General features: G+C 47.2%; 1 protein-coding gene across 2 annotated transcripts in view; it reads left to right on the plus strand.

Moving 5' to 3' along the window:
• Window positions 1-5,485, plus strand: part of GPR156 (G protein-coupled receptor 156) — a 122,899-nt gene extending 117,414 nt beyond the window's left edge. For both annotated transcript variants that reach the window (XM_032150079.3, XM_032150080.3), the window contains exon 10: window positions 2,446-5,485. In XM_032150079.3, the coding sequence (XP_032005970.1) occupies window positions 2,446-3,798 (1,353 nt within the window). In that variant the 3' untranslated portion in view covers window positions 3,799-5,485. The remainder of the gene's footprint in view (window positions 1-2,445) is intronic.
• The last annotated feature ends 9,376 nt before the right edge of the window (window positions 5,486-14,861 follow it).

Here is a 14,861-nt window from a genome sequence, read left to right on the forward strand (position 1 = left end):
TTTAGGTTGATGTTTCTAAATCTGTCAACAGCCAGCTTCAGATGTTTGGCTTGCTGGGAGAAGAGTATTCTTCGCAACTCCATGTTTATAGTATCTTTCTATACTCAAAGGGGTTTATGGATAAGGCACAAAAAGGCGGCACTCGGATTTCACCCACGGGAGTAGTTGCCATCAGCCGATGGGTCCTTCCTAACTCTGTGAGTCTACAGAGGCCTCCAGAAGCCCACATGAGAATGTGCACGATGGGCTTCGGGAAGAGAGGCGGGTGGAAGAGGAAGAGAGTTGAGGTCTCCCCATGAGATCCTCAGAGAGATGCCTGGCACAGCCCAGGATCACAAACACCTGAGTGTTTCCCTGTTACTCATCCATTCTGCCCCTGGCAAGTCCTTGAGTCATCTGCACTCACCCAGCAATACCCAGACCTCACCACTCTGCGGGTAGAGGGAAGGGAGGAAGGACAGGCATGCATGTGCTCAGCTGAAAGTCCCTTCCAGCTTACTCACCAGTCCCTCACTGGCCCTGGACTCTCTTCTGATGGTAAAAGAAGTAGACTTAACCAGGGTGAAACTAGCAATACCAACTATCAGAAAAATCACCTTCCCACTTCCACAAGGGGAGCAGTGCGTCTGCTTGGAGAGTTGCTAGTCAGAATATTGGACTATTTTGCTTAAGCTACTGCTCCCTTAAAGGATCATTTCTAGGCAACTCTCCCATGTAAACCTGAGATGAAACCACAGGTTCACTCCATAACTAGTAGTCCTAGTTAGCTGTTATGGACTGGTATAACTAGGCAATTTGTATTGGTTATCCTAACACAGGGAACATCCTTTTGTTTCTAGGGCATAATAAATGGAGGTCCAAATGCTCATGCCCAGCTCCTAAAGATGATAGTAACAAAGAGGTAGCATTTTGGTGTTCAGACAAGCACTTTCTAGAACATTTGCTTACATTATTGCCTTCCCAGAACCCTCGACCCCATGTCATCTGCCCCAAGTCCAGACGTTCCCTGTGAATATCTCCCTGCTCTGCCTTTGAGGATCAGAAGTTTCCAGAGGTGGACATAGAATCTGAACTAGATAATCAGCTGCTGCACCGCAGAAAGATGTCTGGGCTGCAGTCGCTCCCTGCAACCCACTGCCAACACTCCTATTCCTACTTCATGCCCCACAATCTCGCAGTTAGGACAGGCACACCTCTGCAGCTCTCACCTGCCAGCCCTCTCCGGCACAACTTGTTTACCAGCTAACATCCACGCAGCGAGTAGGCAGGTCAGTAGCAGAACTGCCCCAGCCTCCTTCATCTCCTGGGCTCCATTCTAGGGCTGCTGAATCAAGCTAGCAGGGGCTTAGGCCCAACAATCCTTTCATTTCTTTGTGCTTCTTCAATAGTTCTGATGCTTGCACTCCTTTAGGTCAGTGGTTCCCAACATTTTTGGCACCAGGGACCAGTTCCGTGGAAGACAGTTTTTCCACAGACAGTGGTGGGGAGATGGTTTCGGGATGAAACTGTTCCACCTCAGATCATCAGACATTAGCTTCTCATAAGGAGTGTGCATCCTAGACCCCTCACATGTGCAGTTCACAATAGGGTTTGCGCTCCTGTGAGAATCTAATGTCTCAGCTGATCTGACGGAAGCTCAGGTGGTAATGCTTCCTCACCCACCACTCACCTCCTGCTGTGCGGCCTGGTTCCTAACAGTCCATGGACCAGTACCAGTCTATGGCCCAGGAGTTGGGGACCCCTACTTTAGGTGAAATCAACAGCTGATATTGCCACATGGTAGCTTTGGCCACTCACTCCCAGAGGTCCAGCCTAGGGAGGTGATAACACCAACCTGAGATTCTCTTTGGCCCCTCTCAGCTCCAATCTTATTTGATTGTCACAGGAATCTCCACCCTTCTCCTTGTTCTTCCCATTTTGTAGGCTGTTTAGTAAGAGGCAAAATACTTGTTCCCCTACTTCTTCATCCCCTGGAGATATGCTTCACATTTATCTAAATTTTTGCAAAAGTGTGATAAACTCCAAGTGGGACCATTCCAGACATTATTCAGCTCATACCTGCAGAGTGACCTGACCCTCTCAGTTCTGGGAAAGGTGAGAGGGCGCTGCAGTGGCCAGCAGGCACTCAGGCTGGGCCTCCTTGCTCTTCATAAGCAATGCCGCACAGTGTGGGGATGTAAGGAGAAGACCAAGATAATGACAATAAATCATGGTTGGCCTTTATTGAGCACCGTTTATGTCAGTTATTGTGCTAAGCACTTTACATGCATCAACTCATTTCATTGGGGGGAGGTACCTCCTCAGAACCTGAGGTCACCAGCCAATACATTGGAAGAACTGAGATTTCAGCCAAGTTTCTTCGAAAGCCACACCTTCTCCACCATGGTGGGCACTATGGAACCCTCAGCGGCATCTTTTGTTGATGGTTTTGCTTTTATTTTACAGAAAAATGCTGTGATTGAAAGCCTGCAGGAACAAGTAAACAACGCCAAAGAGAAGATTGTGAGGCTAATGTCAGCTGAGTGCACCTATGACCTCCCAGAGGGGGCTGCCCCACCTGCCTCTTCTCCAAGCAAGGACGTCCAGGCGGTAGCCTCGGTCCACACCCTGGCAGCTGCTCAGTTGCCTTCGGGTCGCCTCTCTGACTTTCAGAATGATCCTGGCATGGCTGCCCGGGATTCCCAGTGCACTTCAGGGCCCTCCTCATATGCACAAAGCATTGAGGGGCCTGGGAAGGACTCCAGCTTCTCCCCAGGGAAGGAGGAGAAGATATCTGACTCAAAAGACTTTTCTGATCATTTAGACTCAGGTTGTAGCCAGAAGCCATGGACTGAGCAAAGCCTGGGTCCAGAAAGAGGAGACCAAGTCCCCATGGACCCCAGCCAGAGTCTCCTACCAGGTAGAGGAGGCTCAGATCCCCAGAGACAGAGGCATCTGGAGAACTCAGAGGAGCCCCCAGAGTGGCGGTCACGGGTCAGTTCAGTAATCAGGGAGAAACTTCAGGAGGTCTTACAAGATCTGGGCCTGGGCCCTGAGGCTTCCCTCTCCACCGCCCCCTCTTGTCACCAGCAAACCTGGAAGAACAGTACTGCCTTCAGCCCCCAAAAGATGCCCCTCTCCAAGGAGCTGGGCTTTAGCCCTTACATGGTGAGGAGAAGGCGGGCAGCTCAGCGGGCCCGCTCACACTTTCCTGGCTCTGCACCCTCATCTGTGGGGCATCGGGCAAACAGGACTGTTCCTGGGGCACACAGCAGGCTACATGTGCAGAATGGGGACAGCCCCAGCCTGGCCCCGCAAACTACTGATTCCAGAGTACGAAGACCTTCTTCCAGGAAGCCTTCACTACCTTCAGATCCTCAAGACAGACCAGGTACCCTGGAGGGCAGCAAACAAAGCCAGACAGAGCCCGAGGGGGCTAGAGGGAACAAAGCAGCCTTTCTTCCCCAGCCTTCTGGTTCTAGCCGGGCCCCAAGTCCTGCTGCCCCATGCCTCTCCAAAGCCTCACCTGACTTGCCTGAACAGTGGCAGCTGTGGCCCCCAGTGCCCTCAGGCTGTCCCTCCCTGTCTTCTCAACACAGCTATTTTGACACTGAGTCCAGCAGCTCAGATGAGTTCTTCTGCCACTGCCACCGGCCCTACTGTGAAATCTGCTTCCAGAGCTCTTCTGACTCTAGTGACAGTGGCACATCAGACACTGACCCTGAGCCTACTGGGGGGCTGGCTTCCTGGGAAAAGCTGTGGGCCCACTCCAAGCCTATTGTGAACTTCAAAGATGACTTGAAACCCACGCTGGTGTGAAAAGCAACAGAGCTGGTCTAGACACGGAGGTCAGTCCAGGAGAAGCTGTACCAAGGCCCACAGGAGGAGAGCCAATTTCTGGTCTTTGGGGAACAGATTAGTGCCCTGCATTTGACCAGCCCATACCATGTTTCAGCTAGGCTCACTGTGTTACTTTGAGCACTTCTTGATCTATAAAAAGAGGGGCATTACCTGTCCTGTTACTACCTCGCAGCCTTACTATAAAAGACTCCAGTTGAGTGACTATGAAAGATACCGACTCCTTGGATAAAAGGTGCTGAATGAACACATAGGATTTTCTGTCCAGGTCAGCCTACATTCTATAAAACTCTTATATTCAGATGGATGGCTGAATGGACAGACAGATGGAGAGATGCATGGGAAATTTCTGCAGAACCCGAGGTGTGGACTGTGACCCATCAAACTGGCCTTTTGGTGGACAGACCTACCAGGAAGATAAGTCTCCTACATCCTTGGGCCTCCCACTCCTGGAAGGCAGTGGTTTTATTTCTGCTGAATATTGTGAACAGCACCTCCCTAGATTCCAGCTTCTGGCCGGACTCAGCTCAGAGCCACCGCTACACCACTATTTCTTGTTTGTGTCTTTCCACCATTATAGCACTTTACCCTCCTCTCTGAGACAGATCTCCATGCACCCACAGGCTTCCCAGATCTCTCTCCTGGGATCAGATGTACCTGAGGTCCTGACTGTCCCCACTGTCCCCTTGTCCTGTGGCTCATCCTTTTGATTCACCCAGTGGTGCAGTTTTGTACTGGGGGGAGGCACACACCAGCATTTCTGTTGGGGTATGGGAGAACCTGTTTGTCAAGAGTGCTTTTGGTTCCATTGGGGTTACATGACTACCAATAGACACATAAACCTGGAAACCAAATGGAGAAATAAAAAGGAAGACAGGGACACGAAGACAGGAAAGAAAACAGGATTTGAATATTTCACTTGAGTCCAGCATAGTACTTGGCAATATCATATTTTTGCGATTCCTTTTGATAACCCTGTGAAGTAGACACTCTCATTTTCACAGACAGAGATTATGAGGCTTAGAGAAATGAGGTAGTTTCCCCCAACATCACACTGCTGGACAGAGAGGTACGCACAGCTCCTGGAACTCAAGTAGGTGGGTTTTCCCGGGGACACATGGCTTCACTTGTTCTTCTGGGATTGGCAGGTGACGCTTGGCAGACGAGACAACAAAGCAAGGCTCATGTAAGAAAGTTGGGATGTGCCCTCCTGTAGTCCAGAATAATAGACCTGGGTCCTCGCCTTAGGAAACGGGCCTCCACTTCCTCACTGCCACAGGCCACTCTGGCACCTCCCAAGGGAGCTGAGGAGCTGGTGAAGGATGAGTGCCAGGAACTCAGCCACCACCAGAGCCACAGGGAGAGCACACCTGGGTCCACTGTGCTTATTGCTGAGCTGGCTGTCATGTCCAGGCTGTCCCCTGCCCCGAGTCCTGTGTGTACATCTGTGGGTGTGCACATGTTTGCATGAAGGAGTTCAGGCCTTATTAAATATGCTCAGAGGGAGGAATTTGGCTCTAAATGTATCATCAATTTATCAGGAATCTTGGGGGCTGCTGACACCCCTGGACTCTCCAGGCACTGAACCATGAGGCCCTCCTGGAAGCACAGCTTCTTCTATCATCTACTTTTAAATAGGAATTTCCTAATTTATTCTGTGCATAGGTTTGCAGTTTCTTCTTGTGCTGTGTGTGTGCTGTCCAAGTGGTACCATAATAAAAGAGAAATTACTCCCGAGAGGAGTCTTTTCAGAAATTGTAATCTGGGGCTGGCCAGGAGGGGCCCGGAGAAGTCTGACCCACCCAAAGAAGAGGAACCAGAGAAGCCATCAGAGCTGCTGCCGGGCTACCCTGGGTCCCAGGGTACCTTCTACCAAAGTTCCATTTGAACAGATTCTTTTGTGCTCTCCCTAAGAAGCCTCTTATCCCAGAAACACTCCCTCAATGGACAGAGGAAACCCTGGAGACCCTGGACTCTTCCTGCCCCTGGGGGTCCTGTGGCTGGGCTTCCCCTCCTGCAGCTCCCTTCCTCCCAGCATGCCACCACTAGCAGCCCACCATTCATTCATGTAGACTCTAAATCTGGCAATCCTTCTAGCCTTCTCACTCTGTCTGCTTCTAGACACTTAGTCCCACCATCCCAGCCCTTCTACATCTCCATCCTTCTGTTTAGAATTTTTTTTCCCACTTTGTGCCCTTGTGAATTATTCATCCTTCAAGGCTCAGGTGGAGCATACATTCTTTCTTCAGCCTTTCCCAGCCATCTCCAAAGAAAGTTGATTGATTCCCTAGTTAAATAAGGAAGGATGGGCTGGACGCAGTGGCTCACGTCTGTAATCCCAGCACTTTGGGAGGCTGAGGCGGCCGGATGACTAGGTCAGGATTTTGAGACCAGCCTGGCCAATGTGGAGAAACCCCGTCTGTGCTAAAAATACAAAAATTAGCTGGGCGTGGTGGCACATGCCTGTAATCCCAGCTACTCAGGAGCCTGAGGCAGGAAAATTGCTTGAACTGGGAGACAGAGGTTGTACTAAGCCTAGATGGTGCCACTGCACTCAAGCCTGGGTGACAGAGCGAGACTCCGTTTCGAGAAGAAAGAAAGAAAGAAAGAAGAAAGAGAGAGAGAAAAAAAAAAGAAAGAGGGAAGGCTGTCTTAGGGTCTGTATTTTGGACTCAACTATATAGAGGCTTCTGTTATCCATTTGACCTAGAATGACTTCGTAACCCTTGCCAGACCTGATTGAAATTTATCATTTTGTTCAGAAGCGATGTGCAGACACCATAACTGTGCTCAACAAAATGTTGCCACCAAATGTATCATTTACTCTGTGCATCACCCCTACCCTTCCCTGGCTCCTTTCCTAAATCTTTTACCTCAGATCAGTTAATCCAGTGATGAAATCCTTAAAGGGCTGAATGTGCCATGACTTTTGGTGTGCTCTTGGTTGTTCTGCTTTTGAAGAAAGGGCAGTAAATTGTGCAAAGGAATCCTGGAGAAGTAAACATTGCCTCTGCTGCTGTCATCTGAGCTATACATGTCTCTGTTGGTCCTAAGGCATAGCATGGAGCCAGGCCTGATTCTAACCCCAGCATATGTCCTCTGCTGTTGAAAATCTTGGAATTTCAACATTTGGATTCCATCCTGATCCCAATGTTTTTCCCTGTCCTGGTCTGCCACAAACCCTCTTTCCTTAAAGGATCAACTTGGCCTTCCTAGAGTTCATAGAGGAGAAAAAAAGCATCAGAGGCAGGAGGCCTATTTTTAAAGAATGATATCATTTTGAAAGAGGAAAAGAGAAAAGTCAATGCAAGTTCTATAAAATCTCTTCTGTATCTATGTTTATTGTATTGTCTTTACATGTGTTTCCTCCACAGATTCCAAGCTCCTGAAAGCATTGAGCATGTCTTCTCCATTTTTGTTCTCCTCTAGAGTAGCCATTAGAGATCCTTGCACAAAGTATACACCCAACAAATGCTAGATGGGTGGATTTCTGGGCAGATAAATGGGTGAAACAAAGGAAGGCAAAGCTTCTGTTTTGGGGCCAGAGTGGAGGAACAGGAGGAAAAACAGGCATCTGGTTCCACTGCCTTCCGATGAGTTAACAGCATGAAACTACATCACCTACAGACCCAGGAGTAACTGAATTCTGAAAATGACAGTACTTTAAGTTTGTTGGGGGGTTGGGGAACAGGGCAATGAAGTTTATGGAAGAGAAGCGCAAAGTTCTTGATAAAGTTCTTGTCTTAAAGACGTTTTCTTTGCAGGCTTGTTAATGAGTTACAAGCAGTATTAGCAAGAGAAAGACCTATTTGTCTCTATCACCAACAGCTTCCTGAGTCACCTTTCTCAGAACTCCAAACAAAACGGTTTCTCTATTCCCTCTGGCCACTGCACTTTTCCCAGTAACACAATCTGAGCTCTGTTAAGGAAGGGTTTGTTTATTTATTATTTATTTATTTATTTATTTATTTTTATTTTTTGAGATGGAGTCTCACTCTGTTGGCTTGGCTGGAGTGCAGTGGTGCGGTCTCAGCTCACTGCAACCTCCGCCTTCTGGGTTCAAGCAATTCTCCTGCCTCAGCCTCCCAAGTAGCTGGGATTACAGGCACCTGCCACCACACCTGGCTGATTTTTGTATTTTTAATAGAGATGTGGTTTCACCATGTTGGCCACGCTGGTCTCTAACTCCTGACATCGTGATCTGCCTGCCCCTGCCTCCCAAGAGGGAGGGTTTAATGCAGACAGTGGTGTTTAGGAGGCTGAAAGCAGGAGAGAGCTTATCACTTTGCCCTCAGAGTTTGCTTTCCCTATCCCTGGTACCCCCTCTGATGTCTTGCTCCTTGAAACATTCTTGACCTTAGCATTCCCCAGTCAAACCACATTTGAATAAGAGAACATCTTGAGATGTTTTGTTCACCACTTAAGTCACAAGAAGACAGGAAATGCCAATGTCACAAATCAAAACCTGTTGTGAACTTGAAAAGGTCTGTGTCAAGGTTTCCCAAGACACATTAGGCTCAGAGAATAAGTGACTGGGAGACACCCTGGAAAGGTCTGTAGGTGACTAAGAAGAAAGCAAAAGTCTAGGAGAAAAAAAGGGAAGATGGACAAGAAGTTCAGGCAGGGTCCCATGGCTCACGCCTGTAATCCCAGTGCCTTGGAAGGACAAGGCGGGAGGATTGCTTGAGCCCAGGAATCCCAGACCAGCCTGGGTAACAGAGTGAGAAACTGCCTCTACAAAAAATAAAAAATTAGCTGTGTGTGGTGGCTCATGCCTGTGGTCCCAGCTACTCAGGAGGCTCAGGCCGGAGGATCTCTTAAGCCTGGGAGGTTAAGACTGCAGTGAGTTATGATTGTGACACCGCACTCCAGCCTGGGTGACTCAATGAGACTTCAACTCAACAACAAAAAGGAAAAGGAAGAGAAAGAGGAAGAGGAAGAAGAAGAGAAGAGGAAGAGGAAGAAAGAGAAGAGAAGAAAAAAAGAGAAGAGGAAGAAGAAGAAGTCCAAACAATAGAGAGAGAGAAGAGAGATGTGGTGAAGGAGGAAGCCAGTCAAAGAACAAAAGGCATCCTATGTGGACAGTTTGTGGCAATTGCCTCTCACATAAATAAATGTACTGACTCCAGTTCTAAGTTGAGAGGTGAGGCTTGCTTCTGCGAAGAATGGCAGAGATATCCTTGCAGAGTCCTTTCTTTAGGGCATGTGTGACTGTTCATTTCTCCACTTTTCCCGTTAAGACTGTGAGCTCTTTGAGCTTAGAACTTGTTATAATTATCTTGGAATCCAGTACCTAGCACTGTGCCTGGCACATGGTCAATGCCCAGCAAATGCTTGTCAAAAGAAAAGTCAATCAAGGGAGGAAGAATGGCCTCACCAGAACTGTCTTAAGGGGCACCCCAGGGAAGCACAGCTCACAAAAGTTCAAGTGGGAAGCCAGGCTTAGGTATCTCTTCAGCTTATGTGATGGATGGCAGTGTTGCTGCTTCACCTAAATTTAAATCCCCTGTGATAACATCTTGAACCCTTTGTGGAAAGAAGGCATTTTAGATGGGCTCTCTTCATTAATTTTTGTACAATAATTTTCTATCCCCACTGCGATGCCTGGGCTTTAAGTCACCCGCATGACCATGTTGCTTTCAGCAAGTTCAGAACCTCTTTATGGCTCAAAGCCTCCCAACTGCCACCTGGGGTAACAACATCTACCTCATGAGGTTGTTATGAGGGCTAAATGAATTAATATTTATAAAATGGTTTGAACTGTGCCTGGCGCGTAGCAAGTTTCATATGTCTGTTGAATAAAAATAAGTAGATAAAAAGTCTTAGAAAGGAGAACACAGATTTATATGCAGAGATCCTCTTTATGTTTTCTTGTGTTACACCAAAATTCCTCATCTTGGTCTTCAATTTGTTCCTGAGGGAAGAGATCTGGAAAAGCAAAGATGGCCTTTTGGCTCAGCCCACTTTTGGGGAAATGGAATTTTCTGCCTGAACCCATCTGAGCCAGGTGCATTTACTATAGGGAGCACATCCACCTGCAGAACTCAAATATCAGGGTGAGGCCAGAAGGAAAGGTGTAGTTGGAAAGCCAGGAAATTAGATTTTTTTTTTAATATGGAGCCAAGAGACACTAATTTCCTTAGTAGAAATATTATGCACTTTGGCTGGGTGCAGTGGCTCATGCCTGTAATCCCAGCAATTTGAGAGGCCGAAGAGGGTGGATCACCTCAGGTCAGGAGTTTGAGACCAGCCTGGCCAATATGGTGAAATCCCGTCTCTACTAAAAATACAAAAATTAGCCAGGCATGGTGGCTTGTGCCTGTAATCCTAGCTACTCAGGAGGCTGAGGCAGGAGAATCACTTGAACCCAGGAGGTAGAGTTTGCAGAGAGCTGAGATCGCACCACTGCACTCCAGCCTAGGCGACAGAGCAAGACTCTGTCTCAAAAAAACAAAAACAGAAAGAAAAAGAAATATTATGCACTTTGTAATAGAAGAAAATATATGTAAGATATCTGCTATGCACCACTTAATACTCATCTTATTTAATATTTATAACCACCTAGCAAAGTAGTTATTGACTCTGTTTCACAGATGAGGAAACTTTAACCGGGAGAGGTTAGGTCACTTGCCAAAAATCACACAACTGGTTAGAGGCAGAGACTGAGTTTGCACTGAAATTTGACTTCATTCCAAAGCCTTTTGTGGACTCCCTAAAGCTGGTTACAGAGCATGTGCTACAGGCATGCTACCAGAAGACAGAAGGAATTTCAACCCGGCAGGGCAGGGACCCAGCCTGAGGTTTTCTTAGGACACCAAGGTTTCCTTAGGAAAAGCAAGTTGGTCTGGTTCTGTAAGCATATTGCAAAACTCTCCATTGCTGAGTCATTGCATCAGCGTCCTGGAGGCTGGAAGGGAGCTCCCTAAAGCTACCTGGTCCTCCTCAGTTTCAGAAAGCTCAATGCCAAATACAGGTGATACTGACAGCAAGCAGTCTCCCTGTTTAAAAAGACCACAGTCAGTCCTGCAAACTGAAAAACTTCTCAAGGATTGTGCTTTGTAAGTGGCACAAAAAGATGATTCTGGGCAAGAGACCCAGAAGACCCTGTGACAAATGGGAACAGTGCCACTCTCAGATCTACTGAGCTAAGGGAAGAGCCACAGAATCTCTTTTCTTTTTTTTTCTTTTATTTATTTTTTATTTTTATTTTTATTTTATTTTTTGGAGATGGTGTCTCACTCTGTCACCTAGGCTGGAGTGCAGTGGCGCCATCTTGGCTCACTGCAATCTCCGCCTCTCAGGTTCAAGTGATTCTCGTGCCTCAGCCTCCCGAGTAGCTGGGATTACAGGTGCCCACCACCACGCCCAGCTAATTTTTGCATTTTTAGTAGAGATGGGGTTTCGCCATGTTGGCGAGACCGGTCTTGAACTCCTTAACTCAGGTGATCCACCTGCCTTGGCCTCCCAAAGTGCTGGGATTACAGGCGTGAGCCACTGAGCCTGGCCCACAATCCCTTTTCAATTCAAACCCACTTTGCTAGAAAAATCTTCATTCCTCCCTACTTCCTGCAGGATGAAATCTCACCTTGGTTTGGGGCTTGAAATCTCATTTTCCCCACTGGACTGTGAGCTCTTTGAGCCTAGAACTTGTTATAATTATCTTGGAATCCCCCACACCTAGCACTGTGCCTGGCGCATGATCAGTGCCCAGCAAATGCTTGTCAAAAGAAGAATTAATCAAGGGAGGAAGACTGGTCTCACCAGAACTGTCTTAAGGGGGACCCCAGTGAGGCACAGCTCACCCTCCCACCAAACTTACCTAAAACTCTCCTTGTTCCTGCCAGCTGGGTTTGCTGTCTGTATCTGGGGCATACCTAGGCCCAGATCAGGCTCAACACTTTTGTTCACACCAGCCGCTTTCTCCTTCATTCTAACTACCCCAACCTGAAGTAGCTTTTCCTCTTTCTGACCAGTTCCAGCTGTCCTCAGATTTATTAGGCAATACATCGCATACTCCTGATGTGCCCCCTGACAGCAATTCTACTGTTGTCTTGGGCTGTTATATAAATCCTTTATTGTTAAGGTTTCACATGCTCACATCTTACCTGTTCAAATAGATTATCAGATACTGGAGGGCAAGTGCCCTGTATAATCTATCACTGCATTTTCCCACTAGCCTCTGCAGTGCCTGACACCTAGCTGTCAACCAACATTTCTAGGTTTATTTTGAAGATGGGCCAACTCTCTCTGTGCTCCCATCTTTCTGTTTTTACCAAGTGTCCTGAACGGACAAAAAGTAATCTGGTAGCAATTTTCTGTCAGAACATATTTGAAATTTAACATTTCTGAGAATCTCTGCTGTCTCATTGGAAATGAAGGAAACAAACATTTGGTGAGGGCCCACTATGTGCCAGGCACTGTGATAGGAGCTTACATATACAGCTAGAAGAAATTGAGCCAACAAGACCCGAGGAGGAAGGTTCCTGTCTCAGCCCATTTTCTGCTGCTATAACACAATACCACAGACTGGGAAATTTACAAAGAACAGAAATGTATTTCTCACAGTTCCAGAGGCTGGGAACTCCAAGATCAAGGTGCTGGCTGATTCAGTTGCCTGGTGAGGGCTGCATCCTCCAGAGAGGAGGAACATCGAGTCCTCACATGGTGAAAGGCAGAAAGGTCAATCAGACAAATGCTATATGAAGCCTCTTTTGTAAGAGTCTTAGTCCCATTCAGCTGGGAGAAGCCCTCATGACCTAATCAGCTCTTAAAGGCCTAAATCACCTAAATTTGGGTGACCTAAATCACCTCTTAATACTATCACCTGAATTTTGGGGCGGTCACATTCAAACCATAACAATCCCTAAAACCCTGGACCCAATGTCTCCAATATCCTCAAAAAACAAAAATAACAACACCTTTCTGGATGGTTTCTATCCATGAACAGCTGCAGAAAGCTGATGGGGACCAAAAAAAGAGGGAAACCAGCTTAATTAATCCTGCTGCCGTTGCTGCTGCTCCCACCATAAAATATAGTAAAAATTGGAAGCAGGATACAGATCTGTCAACACATTCTTCTGATGTCACAAGTGGGCACTTTTACGCTCAGGACAAGGAGGCAATACCAGTGGAATGCAGCCTGGTGCCTTATTTCCAGCAGTTACCCTCATCACTCCAGAACTGCGGTGTCCTATAACTGGGCCAGGGTGGCCTGGGCCTTGCGGTCAGGAGCCACTGCTGTCAATCCACATCCTAAAAGGATTTCTTCTCTCTCAGGTCCTGCCTGCAGATCTCAGGATGTACCTGGTCAAGGTAGGGTTTTAACATTAGCCTTTTTTAAGCTCCCAAGATGATTTTCATGTGTGGCCAGAGTTTTTGCCTCTGAGCTTTGTTTCTGACCTCCTGGGATGCCAGAATGAAGATTCTAGGTTCTGTGTATCACCCCATCCCCAAGCCTTGATCAACCCTGGCCTGAGGCAACCCCACTCCTCCCTAAACATAGCCCCCAGGCATCAAGGAAGGCAATGGATTACTAACATTCTGCTCCTCTATACTCCTTCCTGTTCCCCTCTTTTATCTGAAGTGCAGGCCCCTCCTCTCCAGAAGCCTTTTCCTGCACACCCTCAGTCCCCTGCACCTTCCCTTTTGGCAACAGTTATGATCCAGCACTTGGCCAGCACTCACCCACTACCTGGTGGTGGATTACAGCCACTCACATGGTCATGCTTTGTCTCCTCCCAGAAATCACAGACTCTTTGGAGGCAAGAACCATACCTTGTACCTCTTTATGCTTTAACAGTGACGAGCATGGAATGCTGTGCAAACAATAGACATAAGAGGCGCTTAAATGTTGACGGGAGGAAGAGAGGGAAGGAAATAAGGAAGGATAAATTCTTATTCAACGTCTCTCATGAAGCTTGTGGTGAAACAATGAACAAGTAAATAAAGATAAAATAGTTTCCAGAGAGTGGTATGTGTAATTTAAAAATTAATAAATCAGCGTAAGGAGATGGGCAATGGATGAATGAATAAATGAATGTATGAACTTATCAAATTTCTGATAAATGCAAACAACACAAATTAAGTTATGCCACCCAGGATTTTTCCCACCAGATGTATAGAGCTAGAGGGAGCCACTAAATGTTTAAATTAGTTTGTGAGGGCTGTCGTAACAAAATACCACAGACTGGGTGGTTTAAACAACAGAAATTTACTGTCTTACAGTTCAGGAGGCTAGAATTCTGATATCAAACTGTCAGCAGTGTTGGGTCCTTCTAAGGATTGAGGGAAGTATTTGTTCCAGATCTCTCTTCTTGGCTGGTAGATGTCCATCTCTTCCCTGTCTTTTTTTTTTTTTTTTTTTTTGAAATGGAGTCTCGCTGTGTCGCCCAGGCTGGAGTGCAGTGGTGCAATCTCAGCTAACTGCAAGCTCCACCTCCCAGATTCATGCCATTCTCCTGCCTCAGCCTCCCAAGTAGCTGGGACTACAGGCACCTGCCACCACGCCCGGCTAATTTTTTGTATTTTTAGTAGAGACGGGGTTTCACCATGTTAGCCAGGATGGTCTCGGTCTCCTGACCTCGTGATCCGCCCGCCTCAGCCTCCCAAAGTGTTGGGATTACAGGCATGAGCCACCGCGCCTGGCGTCTTCCCTGTCTTTTTACATTGTCTCCCCTCTATTTGTGTCTCTGTATTCAAATTTCCCCCTTTTTTTAAGGATACCAGTCATATTGGATTAGGGCTCTGATATGCCTTGGCTCTGTGTCCCCACTCAAATCTCATCCCTAATTGTAATCCCCATAATCCCCATGTGTTGAGGGAGGGACCTGGTGGGAGGTGATTGGATCATGGGGGTGGTTTCCCCCTATGCTGTTCTCATGATAGTGAGTGAGTTCTCATGAGATTGATGGTTTTATAAGTGTTTGACAGTTCCTCCTTCAGATTCGCTTTCTCTCTCACACACACACCTGCTGCCATGTAAGACATGCCTGCTTCCTCTTCCGCCATGACTGTAAGTTTCCTGA

This window comes from Hylobates moloch, unplaced genomic scaffold (genome assembly GCF_009828535.3).
Source record: "Hylobates moloch isolate HMO894 unplaced genomic scaffold, HMol_V3 SCAFFOLD_4, whole genome shotgun sequence".
Taxonomy (NCBI): domain Eukaryota; kingdom Metazoa; phylum Chordata; class Mammalia; order Primates; family Hylobatidae; genus Hylobates; species Hylobates moloch.